Source organism: Alligator mississippiensis, chromosome 7 (assembly GCF_030867095.1).
Source record: "Alligator mississippiensis isolate rAllMis1 chromosome 7, rAllMis1, whole genome shotgun sequence".
NCBI classification, from domain to species: domain Eukaryota; kingdom Metazoa; phylum Chordata; order Crocodylia; family Alligatoridae; genus Alligator; species Alligator mississippiensis.
In genome coordinates this window covers 55,832,786-55,854,359 of record NC_081830.1, presented here as the reverse complement: position 1 = coordinate 55,854,359, position 21,574 = coordinate 55,832,786, and the positions used below count along the sequence as shown (strand labels likewise).

Here is a 21,574-nt window from a genome sequence, read left to right as displayed (position 1 = left end):
AAGAACTTGAACTCAGCTGTAACATCTGACAGTTGCACCTTGTTTCCCAGCTACTGTTGCAGCCTGCTCTAATGAGCAGTTTCTTGGAACTTCCCTTGCATTTATCTACATGGGTGCTCTCAGACCGTCATGCCACTACCACTTCTCTATGTTCCAGGTTACTACTTCCTCAGTCACTGTCTTTACACAAAGTTTCTGCCCCTTCCTCCTCTGGGTTAGAAGGGGACATGCCACATGATAGTAGAAGGTCCTGAATCATGCAAACCACAAGTGTAGGCAAGGAAAACTGCAGTTTGCATCAGTTGACCTCCCATCTACTTGAAACCCGATAATCAATACTGCCTTTGCAGTCTAAACTTTCAATGCAGCTACACTATTTGCTAGCCCAAAGAGAGTAAATTGAAGTTAATCCCAAATTTAATACATTTTAAATAAGCGGAAGAATATAACTTATCCTTGCAGCAAGAGGAAGGAGGTGCATGCCTAAAACAATGTTCTAACTACAAAACTAGATCACAGGTCTCTTGCTCATTTTCACACATGCACTGCATGTTAAACATTCTGCTCCATTACACAGAAGCAATCCTTAAATTTAAATTTTTTAAGTTTTTTAAAGTTTGTTAAACATTTTATTTTTCTTTGTGACACATGCTATATGGCAACAGTAAAATGTGCCTCTTCATTTTGCTACAGTATACTTCCTGAATAATCCAGTGCAAGGTGCTTGCTGGTTTGTTTGGTTTTTTTTTTTGGTGGGGGGGAGGTTTGGAATGTAAATAGTGTAAAATGTTATATTAATAACACCATTTGACTGCACTGTGTGTTCTTTTGCCATTTCTCTTAAAGCCATTGTAGCAGAAAACCTTCACAGGCAGATTGTAAGTTAGGACAGAGAGGAACGTTTTTAACTGTAACCTCAGGCCTAAGATACCTCATTGCTTTAAGATAAAGATAAATCTGGGGAATTGTCACTATAGGGACACAATATTTGACATTAAGTTCAGATTTTAAACACAGTCATAGGTGGCCACTAAAGGGAGGTAGGTCTGAAGAAACAAAGTATGTGATACTTTTGTAATTTAGCAATAAAACTTCCTTTCTGTATAATTCAGTTAAATGAATGTTTGCTAGATTCTCATTTAATAGACGATAGCAATTCTATCCAGATGTGATTTGTTCTTTCTCAAAAATTCAGATCAACTAGCATATTTTATCTGAATAAACAATCAACTAGAATCATCAGATGTTACTTGGTATTAGTAATTGGAAATAAGGTGGCAAAAATATTTCTTTTGTATGGATCATAGTACTGATTTTCCTTGTTGTGGTTAGGCAGCTGTCACAAATATTATTCAAGCAATGATCTGAATCATAGGTTTTCTGGTAATTTACATTTTGTTTGCCTGTTGCAGCTTAGTGGCACATAACTGGAGGGGATGTTTATTTGCATATGTCCTTGTACTGCTTGAATTTGATTATGGATATAATATATTTTGCTTCTTCAACCAAAGTCCCTGCAAGTGTCAAAAGAAATAAGTGGTACAGTATGGAAAACGTAAAATGTGTTTACTACATGTGAATTATCAGAATTTAGATTAATTCCTATTTTAAAAAAAGTTGCATATTTGTGGAACAGAAAAAAAAAAGTGTTTTACAGCATAAAACATTACAAAAAATGAAATGCAGTTTACTTTTTTTCCCAAATCCAGGGAAGTACTGACCAGGCAGTTTCTATTAATTTATATATATTTCATCCTTAAGTACCTGATCCCATGAAACGTTAAGCACTTCCTTTGAGGTGCTAAATCATACAAACCTCTTGGACACAAATAGAAGTGTGAGCTTTACTATTACAAAGAGAAGGGTATGGTGGTCTATTGGGATGAACACAGGAATGCAAACCAGGCACTCCTTTGGCCTTCAGGAACAGAATATTGGGTGAGATCCTGGACCCACTGAAGTAATGGATTTAACCTCATGCCCTATAAAAACCTCATGCCCTGCATCTTAAAAAGTTGAAATGCTTATTAATAATTAACTACCATATGCCTAGATATACAAAATAAGCATTAAAATCGTACAGCCTGTGCCTCCTTGTGTATCACTCTCAAATAGTCTACTGTAGCTCACCTTCATTTCAATTTTTCAGTGTCTGATAAAATGTTTAGAAACAAGTCAGTGGTCTCATTCCAGTTGCTCTTAAATCAATGTCCACATCATAAAAATTATAATTTGGCTTGACATTAATTGTAACACAATAGTTGATGTTTCCCGAGAGATCAGAAACCAAATGGAAATAGAGACTGAATGACCCTTTTATCCAAGGTGGATTCTTTAACAGACATTTGATGTTACTACAAGGGAAATTTGTGGTATTGCTGCCCATCTTGTACCTGTATTGTACATAGGCAGAGAACCAGTATCCAGGAGTACCTGTCATTGTTTATTAATATTAAATTATAATGGGTTTCCAAAGTAAGTTATTTAGAGGTTATTAATTTGAAATCTACTTGTATTACCATCCCATTATATATAAGAAAGATTATATTAACATAAAATGAATTAATATTCTAGATGAATAAAACAGGAAATACAAATTTCTTGGTCATATAAATTATAAAAAAATAAGTTCATAATAAAATGGAGAGACTTATAAAAATAGGAACAAGTTATTTTAATCAAGCAAAACCAGAATTATAATCACTCTTTCTAAAAATAAAATTAGACTTTTTTAACCAAGCCTTAACATCTTCATTTAATAATTTCTAAACAAAAATACAGATGCTATTATATAGCAAATTACAGTCTTAGACAACGTACAATATTTCCACCCTTTACACTTATTTTAATTCTAATTTGGTCATTAGTACTTGACTTATTACTTCAACATGTTACTTATAATAAAAGTCCCACAATTAACTAAAACATGACATTGCCCTCTTAAAACTTTTGTTATAAATTGTAGAGAATATTCAGGATAACAAAGTCATTGTGTTTTTATCAAAATATACAAACCCCCCAAGCCTAACACAAGCTATTAATAGTTTTTCTTGTGAACTATACAGTTATATAAAATATGTGTAAAATTATCTTTTCATGTATAAATATTCTACCTTATTTGCTTTGGTCTTCAATTTGTCAGCATACAAACCCACTTAGAAAATATCACTATGTACTTTCTTTGAAATTTCATCACAATTGTACTGCATTTATTTCTCAGTCTTAGTTGTCTGGAACCAAAGCTGCTATGAAGCAAAAAAAACTCTCATTGATTCATAGCATTCATCCATGATAGAATAAATAAGTGGAGTATATTATTACTTAATTCAATACTGCATTAACATTACAATTACAGTTTTATCATACCCAAGTTATTATTTCTTCTACAATGTCCTAAACACAATAAGTAAACAAATATTGTGCCATGTGTACACAGAATGAAGACAAGGTTTGCTATCCTTTGTCCTCTCCTTTTCTTTATAATACTGTAGAGCTGAAAATACATGAATAATTGGATATTGCAGACAGTATTATGGACATTTATCAGAGCAACCCCATGGTAAAAACTGCATATTGCAGTTATTGTCTTCCTAGGCTGTTTTTATAAAGTTACTTTTCCCTACCTTCTTCAGAGTTGGATCTTTTTGGTTTTGGCAAAACAGAACTGTAAAACTGGTGTTAGAGGTTGCCTTTTGAGCCAGCTTCTCTGCCAGCTGTTGGTAATTTATGGCCCTCAAGCTCTAAGGGTTATCAGGGATTTGGCTTTGGCTGCAACATCATAGGGCCATCAGCTCTGACAGTCTTTTAACTGCTGGCACATTGCCATGGGCCAATGGATTCTTTACACAGAGCCCTAACTGTGGGTAGGAGTGGGAATTTCTCAGATGGAAGGCACAAACGAAAAAAGGCCAAACTATTTAACAAAGGAACTGAAGGGATCTGTCTTCGCAAGCTGGAGAACCAAGCAAGAAAGAACAAGAGAGAAGAAAAAAGTGGATTCTGCCTTATCTGAAATTCTATTAAGATGTCAGATTCACAGAAGGGGAGAAATCAGAATAAAGGGAGGTATACCTCTGGGTACTGTCACATGGTAGAGATCTGGAACTCTGATACTTTCATAACAGACTGGAGGTTAGACATTTTCTTTGCTAAGTTCACCACACTGTATTTACAGGACTTAAGAAGTTTGGAAAACCCACAGAAAGGTATAACTCAGAGAGCAGGTGTGAGTCACTGGATGCTCAGGAGGGCTGAGGCATTCACTAGGATTTTAGGATAGCAAAATGGCTTTGGTAGTTTACATTTGGGAATGTACTTAAGTGATAGAGTTCTATCCAATCCCGCAAGGGCTGAGAAGCACATGGACTCCAGCCATTAGTTTCCCTTAAACCAGAGCAAAGTCCATCCAGAATGGGAACTGGGCCAGATTCTGAATATGCAGCCATAAAGACTAATCTTCACATAGAGGGGAGGGGAATTGTATTCCCTTACTAAAAATCTCAGAATACTAGTAATTAGTTTACTAGAACAGAATCAGTGACTTCTCCAAGTGCTAGTTTATGAAGTGCCACCATGAAGTGAAGAATTTCTTTATATGGGTTCTTAAACAAGATAGTTCCATAGCTCCATGTCACGAGAATGAAGCAATTGAGTTTTGTTTAGGGAGCTGGTCTACCATGACATTTATAGTAGGGACTCCCAAGATTTATGTAGCTTGGAAAACAGTATTTTTAACTGAGGTAAGCCTTTATTGAATACCATGGGTATTGTGAGTGGTGTTTCTAACCCGCACTGTCACTCAGAGAACCACTGCTAACCAATATAACTGTAAAATGGAACATGGGCAATGTAAAGTAGGATTTCTTTATGCTGTGTGCATTAAAAGGTTTGGAACAGTTTTCTAAAACTGAGCTATATTTTAATTTACTCAGGTTCATGAAACATTTTCTGTATTTACTTTAAGATGATGTATACAAGTTTTTTAAAATTTTGTTTCACTTATAAACATATTGCCATTAGGTACATTTGTTTATTTGTTCAAATGCAATACAGAAGGTCTTATGACAAATTCTTCCTAACCTACATATTTATTATATCCATCATGATTCCAACTTTGATACAGTATATTTAACACAGTTCAATGGCTAGTTAGTTGTAACACCATATGGAAGGGTTTTGATTAGACATACCATTTTCTGCTGTTTAAATACTCTCTATCTCCACCATGGAAAAAAAATATTTTAGGTCAGACTTTGTTCTTCATCATTTTGAATTAGCACTACTGCAAATATTCATATCTTTGTTGTTAAACTTTTTTTTTCCCTTTTTTTTTTTTTTTTTTGCATATACTAATATATGAACCATTTGGATGAAGATGCATCATCTTCATTTTTACAACTTGCACAAGTTTGAAGTTTTTTCCCCATTCAGTACCTAAGTCTCTGTCTCTCAATATATTTATGATTCCCACCCCCCCCCTTTTTTTTGAACTGTCACTCAGAGTATGACTTTTGGAGACACATTCTGTATAGAAATCACTTCGTTCCCATCTGCTTCTATGAAATTCTGTTTCTCCAAAGGTTTAGAGCTGTCATTACATAAATACTCTTTTCTATCCTGTTGAGTTGGGCTTTTGAAGAGGTGTTTCTTTTGGTGCATCCCCAGAGCAGCTGCTGTCTTGCAAATTTTGGGGCACTGAAAACAAGCATATCCTTTTCCATTATGTTCACGTGCATGTCTCTGCTCATGATTCCTTTTGGTAGAAAGATACAGAAAGCTCTGTAAGCAAAACTGACAATGATAGCGTTTTTCTCCGGTATGAATCCTTTCGTGTATTTTGAGTGTTTCATTTAAAGTGAATGCTTTGCTGCAGTATTGACAGACAAAATCCTTAACACCCAAGTGAATACGTTCATGTTTCTGCAAGTTTCCAGGAACTGAGAAACACTTCCCACATGTTTTGCAAGTATAGGGCTTTTCCCCAGTATGACATCTCATGTGCATTTTTAGTGTGGATGGGCTCTGGAATGGCTTTTGGCATAATTCACAAATATAAGGCTTTGAAGTAGTTACTTGCAAATGTACATGTTCCTGGCTTTCTTCAGTGGAAGATTTCTCTCTTTCACAGAGCTCACAGTGAAGATTGGGCATTTCTGCACTTTCTTCTTGGCTGATGCCTTTTTCTTCAGTAATGCTCCTAAGTCCATACTCTCTATCACATGTATTTTGACTTTCAATACTGGAGGTCTTGTTTTCATGCTTTTTTCTCCATTTGGCTTTTTTCATTTTTCTTAGCTGTTTAGATTTCTTTTTTGGTTTGTAATTGTAATAAGGTCTCCAGGGTTTGTCATTGGAATCTTGATCACTTACATCATCACACAGTTCAGTCAGTTCCATGCATTCTGGACTGAAGAGTCTAGGTGGGCTTTGTTCTTTTCTCTCTGTTTCAGTCTCCTGAAGCAGATTGTCTTGTTTAGATTCACGTTTAGATCTTCTGCCTCTCTTACAAAACAGTTTTGAACCTAAAATATGCCTTTTTACAATAGCCTCATTCCCAATTTTTACTGTTATCTGACAAAGAGGAGCAACGTTACTATGTGCAGATGTTCCAGGTAAGGCGGGTTTTGCAATGTAGGTTTCAGTTTTACTAGATTCTTGAACAATATTTGTAGTCTTATTAGATGAACCTCCAGGTCCTGTGATATACTGAATCTCCTCTATTGTTTCTCCTCTATTATACAGAAGTGTTTTCTTTTTATCTTTAATGGTTTTTGCTTTAGTAAGGCTTTTGCCATAATTATCTGACCCATGTTTATAGTCATCATTTATGATCTGACTGGCTGTATTGTTTGAGGATCCTGTCTTACTGCATGCTATTGAAGTGACTGTATTACTGTGCATTATTACTGTTGAAACTCTGCTACTGTGCATTATAACAGAGGGTGCAGAACTACTGTAGTTGATAACAGAGGTTGAATTTTCATTCACATTACTGAAAGACAGAATGGAGGAATTGCATTCCTGAGAGCCAGAATCATGTTCATTTGTACCTGTGGACATTGATTTTTCTACAGCATAAAAGTCACTTTTAAGGTCAGAATTTAACACTCCTACTCCCCAAGAAGAAACATGCTCAGTATTGACAGAAGATGTTGCATCATTGCATGAAGATGTATCCAAGGAGACAGCTGTATTGTTTGTTAAAATATTATTTTGAAAATTCAGTGAAGGTAGTTCAGCACTGAGAGAATTCTGAATAAAGCAGGTGGTAGAAGTAGCTTCATTAACCTGGTTAGTTGCTTGCACATTTTCATATGAAGAATTTCGGTAAGACTTATAAGGCAGCCTTCTGCATTTCATAGGTAGAAGCCTATAAAGTTTGTAAGGATACATGCTTGGCTTTAAGCCTCCATTAGCTGTTTTCTTATTTACTGAAAGCCGATGATCAATTGCATGGAAAGATTTCTGATGGTTTTTGAGTATGTAATAGGTCATAAAAGTCTCAAGGCAGAAGATACACTGATACCGCCTTTCCCCAGTGTGCCAGATTTCATGTCTGGTCCGATATTCAGCTAATGCAAATACCTTGTTGCAGTAATGGCAAGGATAAGTTCTTCTCCATGAATGCACATTTGCATGTCTTCGAAGGCTCGATAATGTTACATAGCTACGTTTGCACACAATGCAAGTGTATAATATCTGCCCGTCAACAACTTTTATCAAATGGTCCGTTTCTGGCAAGGTGCAGCTTGCAGTAGAGTAATCAGTAATATTGTTTTCAGACAGCAAATGCTCTGTGTTTGCATATGACCTCCCATTTCTTCCATCGGTAGGAGTATAATTTTCTGAAAAATTTTGCTCATTCCCATTATGAACAGATATACTGCTTGATCTCACACAGGTCTGTTCATGATTCTCCAGCCTGTTTTTATTTGCAAATTGTTGATTGCAATATTTGCATATGAAAGGTTCCTGATGCTGCATGTGAAGCTGAAGATGGGTACTGAGTAAGGCTCTGTCTTCAAATGATTTAGTACAACAGTTGCAGCTGTAAACAGGTGGAACGACTGTTGCTACTGATCCAGAGATATTGGTAGAATTATTTTCCTCTTCTCTGGAAAAAAGGAAATCTCCCGTCTTACTGTGAGATTTTGGAAAAGGAATAGTGGCTTGATCAGTAACTATTTCACGTTGGCCTTCTGTTTCATTTACTGTGGGGGCTGACACTTTTGCTACAGCCAAACTAGTACACTGGGGTTTAAAGGCTATCTTTGGTGTACTACATGTCTGTTTTACCAGTTGAACTAGAGGTGTTGTCTGAAGTGTTTCATAACTGTCTTCACCTTTTTTATATGCAGGACTGCTGTCATGTTCAAAAAAAGGTGTACCTTGAAAAGTATCACCCCCAGAAGAAACTGCGTAGGAATGTTCAGCTAATGTGCTGGCTGGCTCCGCTTCTTTGCACACATCATCCCTATCAAGGCCAACAGTGGATGCTTGTATTGGCTCAGATACCTTTTTAAAATTTGCTCTCAAGTCAAGTGGAGAAAACAAATTATTACTGTTTTCAGTTTCAAAAATTGAAAATGCATTTGTGATTCTTGGCCCATTTGTGATAGCTGAGTCTTCGTGTCTTTTTTCATTTTTTTCTTCTTTGACTGATCCCTTTTCAGTAATACAGAATCCATATGGGCAGGGGGAACTTGAAAAATTAATGTCTGTAAGATCTTCTAAAAATGATATTCCCAGTTTTTTCCCTGCAGCTGCAAGATCTGTTACTGTCTCCTGTCTCTTTACAACTACAGTGGAACTGTAAATATAATTAAGTATTTCTGTGAACACCTCAGCCTTGAGATCATCTAATTCTAATACATGCCCAGAAATACAGATTGTACGACTCCAAAAAATGTTTTTGAAATAAAGGCTTGAAGCTGCCAGAACGTTACTGTGGGCTTTAAATTTGGTATCTTCTACAATTATAGTGACATCACATAAAATGCCCCGAATGCGCTGTTCATTTAAAATGGAAAGTACTGTATCACTGTGGAAATCATCCTTGAGATCCTTTGAATGGGACATGACTGTCATCTACAAAAGAGAGAGAGAGAGAGAGACAGAAAAAAATACTTAAATTTGTCAAAACCAATTTCAACCCATTTTATAGAAAACCAGGCCTCTAATAGGGAACACTTTTCACTTGTTTTTTTTCATTCAGCTTAAAATCATGGTGAAATTAGGCAGGAGCATATTCAGGTACTGGGCTTCAGTCCTGTAAACAATATTATAGGAAATAAGGTAGCAAGCACAGTTTCTGATAGTAGATGTTAACAGGGTCAGGCTTGCTAGAAAATGTAATTTTAAAGGGATTTCACCCTCAGGTCTTATGTAAAAAAATGATCAGTTGTATAGAAGTTATCCCCTTCCCCCCTCTCTCATTTAAAGAAGAGAAAACACCTTCCTAACTCAAGTGCATTGACATGTTCGTAAGTTATATACTAAGGTATGTTCTGCCGTGATGTTTCACTGAGGATCTTCAATAGCTTTTAAGTAGTATTTACAAAAAGAGCAGGGATGAAGCAGCTCTGGAGCTTCTCAGTAACAAGACTCTTTTGAGGCACAGTAGCCACATTTATGTCTAATTTGCTAGATGTCTGAGATCCAGATTTGAAAAGAGCCAATGGTGCAACTGGTAAGGTTTGTTCTGATTGAGCACAAAAATTAGACTACATTCTGAACACTAAAATGTCCCTCCACAGAACCATATATATATATATATATATAACATATATTTCGTTTTGTTAGTGTAGTTTTTTTTTAATTTATGGTAGTCATTGATAGTATGCTAGCAATAATAATATTATAATAATATATGTCTATAGTAATAACTATAGAATACTGTAGTAATATTAATATCATGTTTTACCAGCTGTAAATTGGTGTCACATTTGTCTTAGGATCTTAGAGATGCAGAAGTCTACTGTCTCACTTCAAGTTCTTCTGAATAAAATTTGCTAACACTTGTCCATGACTTGGCTGTGATGGCCTCTCTACATATTCAGGTAAAAGCTGCAACAGGATCTAATGTGCAATGCACACAATTATGCATCCTGCCATGCCACACATGGCAGGAGGTGCGATTGTGGGATTGCACATTAGATCCCATCAGACCTTATTGCTGGTGCAGGGGGAGCCTGGGATCAGAATCCCTGGCTCTCATTGTTACTGGCATGTGTCAAAGGAGACGTCTGTTTATAGCCAACTTTTCTCACCAGTGAGAGAAGTTAAAAAGATCTTCACTACTTCTATCCGCTGCTGACATCATCAGAGCAACATGTAACAGTTCTATATCCAGTTAACAATCACTAGCTAGACATCTGCCAGTTTACCATTTGATAATGTTCTCTGGGTTAATGTAAAAAAAATAATCATCAATTGGGATTATAATGGATATCTTTAAGGTTTGTAATTTGAGGTCAAAGTGTACTTATGCATGGTGGCCTGGTAAGCCAGTACTGTATCATGAGTTCCAAATTTAAGGTTTTGGTTAAAAACTTTAAATCTCTAGTTCTTTCGATCCTGAAGGTTACCTTGAAAATATGAATCAATTATAGGAAATGATGCCTGCCTGAGTCTTAATACAGGCTAAAACAAAAGTTCTGAAAGAGGCGTGAATAACCCTATTCATTATTACTAGATGTTGCACTGAAGCCTACTTATTATAGTGTAAAAGACAGCCTTGTCAAGTATGTTACTGCTAACCAAGGCATGTAAGAAAGAAAGTATCACAGAATCATAAGGCTCCTGTATATGTGTAGGGAGGTTGCTCCGAAGTACTGTAATTACAGCGTGTTGGAGCAGACTTCATTAACTGAGTCTGCTGGAGCGTGTTAATTACCAGTATTATGTGCATCAGTATTCCTGTACTGAAAAATGGTGGTGGGGCGCTTTAAACTAAAGCTTGTTTGACAAGCTTTAGTTCAAAGAGCCCCACCGCCATTTTTCAGCATAGGAACACTGATACACATGACGCTCCAGGTACTTTTAATTAGCATGGCTCTTGGAGCTAATTAAAGCACTGCCCCCCCCAACCCCCACTGCGCCTCCTGGACTATGTCTATAAATGCCCATAGAATCATAGAAAATTCGGGTTGGAAGGAACCTGGGGAGGTCACCTCCTACTCAAAGCAGGATCATTTCCAACTATATCATCTTAGCCAAGTCTTTATTGAACCTGGTATTAAAAACTTCCAAGGATGGAGATTCCACAACCTCTCTGGATAACCTGTTCCAGTGTTTTACTACCCTCCTAGTGAGAAGGTTTTTCCTAATATCTAACCTAAACTTCCCTTGCTGCAACTTGAGACCATTCCTCTTTGTTTTATCATCTGCCACCACTAAAAACAGTCTAGCTCTATCCTCTTTGGAACCACACTGCAGGTATTTGAAGGCTGCTATTAAATCCCCACTCACTCTCCTCTTATCCAGGCTAAATAAGCCCAGTTTCCTCAGCTTCTCTTCTTAAGTCATGTTCCCTAGCCCCCTAACCACTTCCATCACCCTCTGCTGAACTCTCTCTAATTTGTTTACATCTTTTCTGTAGTGGGGGACCCAAAACTGAACACAGTACTCAGATGTGGCCTCACCAGTGCTGAATAGAGGGGAACGATCACTTCTCTCAATCTGCTGGCAACACTCCAACTAGTGCAACCCGGTATGCCGTTAGCCTTCACAACAAGGTCACACTGTTGGCTTATATTCAACTTCTTGTCCACTGTTACCCCCAGGTCCTTTTCTCATATTATAGTAACTAGGGTTGTCTTGTTGACACCAACAAACCCTTGCTTCTTGCTTATTATGATAATATACACTGTATTATCATGAGAGGCTTCCCATTTTTTGTATCTTGTGGCTGTATGTTGGAGTAAAACCATTGATATTATAGTCTGGCTCCTGTTTGTACTAGAGAAATCCTATCTATTTAGATCTCCAAAATTATCCTAATTAAGTTTAATAGTTGGTAATTTAAAATGCACAGAATTCAGGAAATTTAAAGTTATGGTTCACACAGCACATACATGAAGCAATGAGTTCAGTAGTGGTTGCTGTGATATAATACTGTACTTATGCACATTACAAGGCTATTAAGTTACTTTTTCTGGAACAAACAAAATATTCTAGGTCAGCTTTTTAGCTGGTGAAAAATAGGAATCAGTGAAGATTCTCATTTAGATCAACTACATTTTAAATCATCAATACCCATAGATCTTCTTTTTTCATTAAATTAACTTGGTTTAAAATAAAAGGTATTGGGTATTAATTTATGTTAATTAGAATAAAGACCTGAAATTTGCACTAATTCAAACTGCCAGAATAATTATGTTTGATATACCAGAAACTACTTTCTTCCCAAAGCATACCCACAAGAACACTTTGCTTGAGGCAAGTAGCCACAGTCCCACAAAGCGATGTACTATCAAATATGTTTCTCATTGGATATAATCTCAGGTCTTATCAATTTGCTTATATGATATCAACATTAGAAAACAAGAATCAGATATCAAAAACAGATTTCACAACAAGGGCAATTTATAATATTACTTTCTGAATCGAGGAAATAAAAATACTTTACCTCCCAGTGAACAATCCAGTAAAAACTTGTAAATATTTTTCCTACCATTCTTCATAGTAACATCATTGGTGTTAGTTTCATAGGCTAGTGATCTGATTTGTTGTTACTAATTATGCTGGATTGCTTTACCTATACTGAATTAGTTTATACATAAAGTCTATAATAAATAATGGATCTGTTTTAAATAAAAAGAATGATTCTTCAAATAGTTACGTCAGTATATCACCATTAGAGGCAAGCACTCATATTTTAGTCTTATACCTATATATACATGATTGCAAGCCTTTAGAGTATATGAATCATGGATGTTGCTTATTAAAATGAATCTGCTTAGTAAAATACCGCTCCTCGTTGCTTTCTTAAAGATAGCAGAAATCATTATCTGCTATTTGGACATTAATCTTACACTATGCCCTATTGTAAGAGGCAAGAATATGAAATATTAATCACCTAATTTCTGAACCATCACAGCTACAACACCACTCTTACACTACCACTATGTCCTGTTGCTATACATGTCACTGAAAATACTCCAACATAAACTGTTTTTAGACATAACATTTTTCCTTCCCTTGTCTCAGCTACCACAATCCTAAAATATCTGCCTGTTCATGCATGTACTGTTTTGCTATTGCTTTTACTTCACATGCATCTTGACTTTAAATTTGAAGCTGTGCAAAATAAGTATTAAATGCTACTATATCAGAGTGCTTCACTCACTTTCCACTCAGGGTATGTACAACCATTTTGTAGAAGGTAAATAGTTATATGATGTGGTAGGGATTTGTCCAATTGCCTTCAAGAGAGCTATGCTACTAAGTTCTGAAAGCCAATAATTAAGATCTTTTGATAGGTTATACAGTTATCTGTTCTTTAGAGAAACTACCCCACTGGAAGCTAATTTGTTCTCATGTCTGCTCTTCATTATAGTGCTGTGAAAACAATTCCAATATTCATTACCATGTACGCTCCTAACCATGTAGAAACTCCTTAGTCATGGCAAATACCTGGGCTATACAATTCAAAAGCCTACCCCTAATGGACCAGCTCTTATTCTTTATGCTTCTCTGTCCATTATACCTTTTTGCCTTGACAATATGTAATTATCATTTTTATCTTTTATTTTTTCTTGATCCAGAAATAAGACATTTTCTGATGGTCAAAATGGCATACTTCAAGCAAAACCTTAAAGTTTCTTTGCACATTTTGTAGCTTCCTGTGCCCTCTTAGGGGCTTCAGCAGCAGAAAAACATTTTAGATAGGTATATAATTAGGTAATACCCTGTCCTGTGCATGATCAAGATCTAGACAGGCTCTGCCCAGTGATTAAAACTTGACACAATTTCAGAAACACCCTTTACACATTCATCAAGAACCTAAAGCATTACATTCAATCAGTTGACAAAACTACAGGCTTGCCAGTTTTGGCACCAGTTGAAAAACACTCCAAAATAATATTTTTTTACCTAGGAATGGCGGTAATGACTATAAATGGAATCAATATTAGGGATAAATAGAAAGGCCTAAGATTGTGACATCCAAGCACAAAATATGACGAGCTGTGCTGCAGGAAGGATTTTTCTATATTGCTTGTTAAAGATAATTGTATAATAATACACAATATTAATTTTATAATAATACGCAGCCTACACCACATGGACATTAAGGGTGTCCACTCTGAAATGTTTATAGAGTGAAGAAGCTATTATTCATTTATCATTACTTTTGAGGTTGAAGTAAGCAACAAAATCAAAGGGTACTTTATAAGACTGCTAGTATCAGATAACACAAGCCAAAATAGCTACTTCTAAAGAAAAAAGAGTTATAATTACCTAGTCTCTCTTCTTGTTACACATTTGGAATCAATTACCAGGCAGTGCCAGATGTTGAAGTATGCCTCACTGTGTCACTGAAGAGTCTATCATCAATGTTTGAAGCCTAGAGTTGGAGTAATTGGGAATTAGGCTAAGTACAGACAGTCAAAAAGCATGAGGTTGAATCTGTTTAGTCTTTGCAGGTTAGTCTAAGTTGCAGAGCTTAAACTGAGAAGCAAGTGAACAGACATTCACTTTTGATTCAGGAAATGTAGCCACATGCCTGCAGTGGCTCAGGCCAGAAGCTGGGGGGTGGGGATGGCGGGTACTAAAGCACACCTCCCAGCCTGCCAGTCACTGCCAAAGGGAAGGAACTAAAGCTCCAAGGCTTTCCCTCTCCCTGCTTGAATGGAGGGGGCATGGCCAGACCCCAGCCCTGGGCTGGCTAGGGTCTACCTGGGCAGGGTGGGGGAAGGGGGAAGCCCCTGCCAGGCTGAGGTGGGGGTGGGTGGAGAAAAAGGTGGTGGCATTGAATTCATAAAAGCTTGAACAAGAATAGTCCTTTCTCTTAAGTGAGCACATATTGAACACAGCAATTTGCAACCTCAAGCACACAACAAAGAACAACAAAAAATCTTCACTTAAGCTAAGATACAGCCCAGTGAAACACAGTGAGAGCACACACAAATTAGTCTAACTTAAAATAGAATGTAATAAACCAAAAAGACAAGAGAAAGCCTTGTATGTACTGTGTAATGTAATGCCTTATGTGCATTGGAAATGTGACGTGTGTGTGTAATAGAAGGAAACAACACTACGGAGTCCTGCTGGCTGTGACCGTGGACTACAAATCCCAGAGGCACCTGGAAGAGGAAGTGATGAGGAACCCTGAAGAGTCCTGCTGCTGTAAGTCTGGACTGCAAATCCCAGAGACCTCAGGGGCAGCAGGAAGAGGAAGTAGTCACACAGCCCATGCTGACTATATGCCAGAGAGTCCAAGCTGAATGGAATGAGAGGGTTGCCTCTGCACAGCAGATGCCTTCTGGGAGCAGACTGAGGGGCAGTCCCTCTCAGGCTGTTTTTCTGCCCCCCGCTATCCTCAGCCCTGCCCCCCACCCCTCTGCTCCAGTGTTGAGTGGGGAATAGTTTGGCAGGGGCTGTGCCCCACCCAGGCAGACCCTGTTGTGGTCCCCAACTGGGTTTCTGACTCCCATCCCCTTCTCAGCCAGCCCTCACTGCTCCGGCTAGGGAGAAGAGGGGCAAGGCCAGCCTTGCTCTCTGGAGCAGGCAGAACAGTGCATCCCAGGGTTGCAAAGCATCCTAGGATGCTGGGGGACTCTGATTTAACTTTTACCAGGAAGGGGTCTGAGACAGAAATTTCATAAACCAGTTTGACCAGTGGTGATGTGTAGAGGATGCATGAGGGTACATGTGCACCCCCTGAGAACGCTGGTGCATCCCCTGACAGGTTGCGCTCCCCCCCACTTAGGCAACGGGCAGGGGGGGCAGGTGGGAGCACCAGTGCCCCCCCGCGAGCACTGGCTGGGGAGTGGGAGCGCCTGGATGAAGCACTGCAGCCACTTATGGAAGCAGCGTGGGCTGCTTCCCGGTCAGCACCATCAGCTGCAGGGGAACCCTGCCCCCCCAGTCAGTGAGATTGGCCATGGGGGGGACTCTCCCTGGTTGCTGACTGGTCACTGTGGGGGGGGGGGGAATGTGCCCCCCTGACTAAGGTGGCACCAGTTACTCATGGGTTTGACCTAAATCAGTTAAGTCTGAGACTACATTCAACCAGGTTTACCTTAAACCAGCTTCAGCTATTTGAAACTGGTTTATGTGCACTGAGATTCTGTTCTGTTACAGGTTTAAACCAGTTTTTGATTACTTAAATCAGTTTATGTGTAACTTCTATATTGCTAATTAAAGATTATATAATAATACACTGGGCAGCCAACACCACACGGACATTAAGGGTGTGCACTTTGAAGTGTTTGTAGAGTGAAGAAGCTATTATTGATTTGTCAATATTTTTGAGATTGAAGTAAGCAACAAAATCAAAGGGTACTCTATATCAGTGTTTCTCAACCTGTGGGTTGTGACCCAAAAGTGGGTTGCATGAATATATGAAAGGGTTGTGGACAAACTTAAAAAATGGATCAACAAACTGGATTCTACTTTAAAGAAGAAAAACTTAGGAAACTGTGGCTGTTCCCTTGCAGTTCCAGCCTACAAGGGGAATTCCGGCCTACAAGGAGCTGCTTGGTGTCCTCCGTGCCTCACATACCCACCCCTTGCCCCAAACACTAAGGGCCTGGGGCCTGGTAGTGGCGGGTAGAGGGTCGGGAGTAAGGGGCACTGGGTTGGGACTGGCCATCGATGTTTACAAATGGCTCCTGGTAAAAAACGGTTGAGAACCACTGCCCTATAGGACTGCTAGTGTCAGATAACACAAGCCAAAATAACTACTTCTAAACAAAAAAGAGTTATAATTACCTAGTCTCTCCTCTTGTTACACATTTGGAATCAATTACCAGGCAGTGCCAGATGTTGAAGTATGCCTCACTGTGTCACTGAAGAGTCTATCCCCAATGTCTGAAGCCTGGAGTTGGAGTAATTGGAAATTAGTAAACAAAACATGGACACTGCAGTTTTCTGTGCCTACGCAAAACAAAGAATGTCAAGATTCTTTTTATATGTGTACATATATATGTATAGGTATGTGTGTGTATATATATATCTATATATCTATCTATATATATCTATACATCTATCTATATCTATCTACATATATATATATTTCCAGGCATTCTTACCTTTTCTTTTTAATAAGAAACCTGAAAGAGGTGCTGGTCTCTCCCAGTTCTTAAAACATGATACTGTTTTATTGTACAATATCATACAATTATATATAGGATATTATTTGTTGTATTTTTGTATTCACTAACTGAATTTTATTAAAAGCTATTAAAGTTTCTTAACACCTTTGTATATGCTGTTTGTCTGTCTCCCTAGGACTCACTAATGTAACCAATTGCTTTCACTGCATGGCTTTATGCTTCGACGTAAGATAGGCAAAACATCAAACAAAATATTTCATGTTTGTACCCTACACTATTACAGAAGTTTTCCATCTTGCTACTTCAGGGTCTGCTGCCATAACCTCTCCCACATCACATCTTTTTTGTTGGTATTTTAATCCTTTGTAGGAACTGCTTGAGTGATTGACTCCAGAGAGGCAGGACACTTTGTTATAGATTCAAATAAACCTTTGTTACAGATTCAATTCTTGGACACACACTGGCTCAGAATAAACATAGGTAGCAGTCCAAGAACCCCCCTTTGCATAGGGCCAACTTTGTTTTTTGCTGGTGCAGACCTGAAAACACCCCCAAAAACCCACCACTTTACTTTTAATGTGGCATGTTCCTGTGCCAAGCCCTGTGCATGCCCAGAAGAGACAGCAGCTCTGCAGTGTCTGTAAAGATCGGGTGCATTAGTAGGGCTGTTATGGCACTTTTACCTAATTGCTGATTGAATCAGCTTTAGCTAAAAGCATGCTGCTGAAGTGCCTGATCTTTACAGACACTGCAGAGTTGGGTTGAAGTAACTCACTGTTTCTTCCAGTAAAGTGCATTTTTTTTAATGTCTGCAAGCGTGACTGCATGCATGCTGAGTATCCACTAATCTTTTTTGGTGGGTGCTTGAGCCCTGGAGCACCCATGGAGTCTGCACCTGTGCCCCTTTGTAGTTTATTGGCAAAGGGATTACTGAACCATTAAAAAAGGTATAGCTACAAGTCCGCTTGCATGTTTCCTGTTCTGGGACCTTGATTCTTCTTGTAAACATAGGATAATACTTCCCTTCTCTGAGTTATATCTTCTTGAACATCTCTAGATTCTTAAACATATTTTCAGTGATCTTGTTTCTAGATTCTGGTTTCTAGATTCTTCCCCCCTGCCAATATTAATTCAGGAAAGAGTGGGGCACCTGATAAATATGCAAATGAGTGTGTGAATATTGGCAGATCTCTCAGATCCTTAAATGTGGGCTGCTCCTTGTTCATTCTTTCACTGAGGATTCTGTTTTCACTTTATTTATTACTGCCCCCAATTCACTCTTGCTTCTTATAGTGGAATTACAAAGTGAAGTTTTTCCAGGCAGTCAAAAAGAGTTTTTCAATTCTATCATCAGTTGGTACAACTGACATCTTCTTGTGCAGATTACTTATCTCACCTGAGAAGTTAGTAGCCTGTGGGTGTGTCCCCTTTAGCAACAGAAAGTAGGAATGCCATAACACTGGATTTGCTCCAAAATTCAAATTGTGCAACTTTAAAAAAAATGCATTTCCCAGTGCAAACAAAGGTTTTGGTAACTAAGGGTTAAAATGTCTTCACTGAAGGTATAAATTGTTTTAAACAGTAAAATCCTCAAAATATCTCCCAAAAAGGCAAAACTAACTCATATGTAGTCTCGTAGCTTTTGCTTTGCCCACAAGGTGGAGCTGAATTCACACAAAGAATGAACTGTTTTCCTTTGTGTTACACAATGGATGAAATAATGGCTCTTGCAATGCAAGGATAAGGAATCAAGTATGGCTGCCAGGGAGAATAGCATGATGTATTAAAGTTCATGAGAGTGAAATAAAGCAAACCTCTCATTTTAATTTGATTTATTCTAGGGCGGTCAATTAATTGTAGTTAATACACATGATTAATTTGTTAATTTTTTTAACGCATTAATCACACACGTAGTTTTGCAGCCTGTGCTGGGGCTCTGCTTTGCCACCTCTGGGCCTCCCAGTGGGGCAGTAGTGGCAGTGCAGAAGATTGCAGGGCAGCATGGGGGCAGGCTCCAGGTGGCTATTATGTCTGGGGGAGTGGGTGGGGGCGGTGTGGACACAGACACAGACACACAGAGCAGCCATAGCCTGCATATGACCAGGAATACAGCCCAGCATGTAGAGCAGTACCACGTCATGCCAGTAAGTTGGTGGTGGGGGAGAGGTGGAGGGAGAGGAAAGGGGCAAGGGGCAGATCGAGGCCTCCATGGTGAGAGAGGGAGTGGGGCAGGTGCTGGGCCCCCCCCCCCGGGGGGGGTCTTGCGACAGAGCTGTGGGCAACTTGTCCAGGGATGCAAGCGGGGGGGTCTTTTGCCACTGCATGCACCCCCAGGGGAAAGCATGAGGGGCATGTGCCCCTCAGATCTGTGCTTGGGGAGCTGTGCCTCCTGCTGCCCAGTGGGTAGGAAACACGTGGTGTGGCCAGCATATGGTTCCTGGGGCAAAAGTAGCAGGGCACAGAGCCCCAGCCTGGAGCAGGTAGCCAGCCCCCTACACCTTCACAAATTGCCCCCAGACACCCCACACCCTTTCCTCAACTATACAAAGTACCTGCATAATTTTGAGTTTTTAGCTGTGCGATTAAAATCACAATTAATTGCAACTAATTTTTTAAATCGCACAACTAATCACAATAATTTTTTTAAATAATTTGACAGCCCTAAATTCCAAGGTAATTCTTTGTTGGGTTTGAAATGGTGTTTCTTAATCATCAGAACCCTTAACAGCTTTTCTATTATCCAGATGATAACTTAAAAGGTGGTTCCTATTTTATGGAACCAGCCATTTTACTGGTGTTTGCAGAAACCACTGTTTTTGTGGTTTCTGCAAAAATTGTGAAGTTGTGATCTGAGTAGGTTCCTAATTATTATATCTGACAAACTAGGCTATTGCCTATGCGTTTCTGAACAAGTTAGTTTATATGGTGCAACCCTCCCCTGCCTTATAGATGATTTCTAACTAACATGGCTAACTACCGGTCTTATAATTGCCATCTCACAGTAAATATTATATTAATTTTTATAAACCTCGCAGTAATTTTATATTAAAATGCTGACTGGTACACTGCTTTTTAGAGGTACTGTAATGAATATAGTTATTCTTTCACTGGAAAAAAAAGCACAAACACTTTGGAACTGCATAAAGTCTCACTAGGTGAAGTGTGAAACTGCAGAGACCATATCTGTTGTGGGCATATGGCTACTGGGGATTGAGTGTAATAGCAAATCCAAGTGCAGGGATTTACATACTGTATACATAGACAAATATCATGCAGCTATAAGCCAGTGACAGCAAAACAGCCATTGTTGGCTGACACTTTAGAATAATAATGCCAGATAATCAGACTGCTCTGTGGATAGTCATGGAGGAACTGATCTCAGTTCCTTGTCTTCGTCTCTCCCACATATTACTGTATACTTTGAACATACTATTTTACCCCAACTGCCTTGAACTGAGCATGTATGCCATTCTGTTATTTTCAGTACATGAAATGGGCTGTATTAGAAGTTTTCTGAAAGGATGGGGGAGAGGGGCAGGAACCCCTATCCTTGGCTTGAGGTCACTAATACAGCATCAGGATTGCATTTACCCTCATCTGTATTGTGCTCCTTCACAGCATAAAGGCTGGCCAGTAAGTCTACTTCACTTTTTCCTCTCTTCATGCTAAAGAGCAGTGTGCCCATATGGAACTGTGTACATAATTTATAAATATTACTGCATCTAGGATCCTCATGTGAAAGTGGGGCCAGCATTAAAAACATAATTCTGAGCTCTGAACACATCTCCAAGTCCATCTTTCTGTCCTACTCTAACATGCCCTTTTTCAAACATGCAGAAAAAGATTCATAGAAGTATCACACTTACACATAAGGGTGAAGTTACATGTTACACTTACAACGTACTAAGGGCATTTAAAATGCAAACATCTGCATATTAAAGTTCATTATGTTCTGCTAAGTGCCCTCTAAGCATCTGAAATTTACACCAGTTCAGGCAAGGGTTAAGTCTGGGTCATGTTACTTACCTTATGTTAGTATAACTTCCGTCTGCTCCATAGTAAAAAAAAGAGTAATTTGCAGTTCTCCAGCATCCTAGAAGGTACTGCACCATTCTTCCCTTGAAAAGGGATAGAACCCAGGAGCGCTTGTATATGTGACAGGGGTTTCATCCCCAAGGTTTTATTTTATGTTCTCTAAATTGAAATGGTGGGTTTTTAACTGAAACCCACCATTTACATTTTTCTGTTACATTATGGCAAGAGGCCAGATCCTTTTTTTTTTGGCAGAGCTGAAG

The 21,574-nt window shown here is 38.6% G+C and overlaps 1 protein-coding gene across 1 annotated transcript; it reads right to left on the bottom strand.

Moving 5' to 3' along the window:
• Positions 1-2,674: 2,674 nt before the first annotated feature.
• Positions 2,675-17,058, bottom strand: ZBTB38 (zinc finger and BTB domain containing 38). Its single transcript, XM_019491643.2, has 3 exons — positions 16,936-17,058; positions 14,461-14,566; positions 2,675-9,087 (listed from the first exon to the last, which is right to left on the bottom strand). The coding sequence occupies exon 3, from the start codon at positions 9,085-9,087 to the stop codon at positions 5,497-5,499; it is 3,591 nt and encodes a 1,196-aa protein (XP_019347188.1). The 5' UTR covers positions 14,461-14,566; positions 16,936-17,058; the 3' UTR covers positions 2,675-5,496.
• Between the last annotated feature and the right edge of the window lie 4,516 nt (positions 17,059-21,574).

What these genes read in the sequence shown, in the direction of transcription:
- ZBTB38 (XM_019491643.2), bottom strand. Translation starts at nt 9,087, where the DNA reads ATGACAGTCATGTCCCATTCAAAGGATCTCAAGGATGATTTCCACAGT.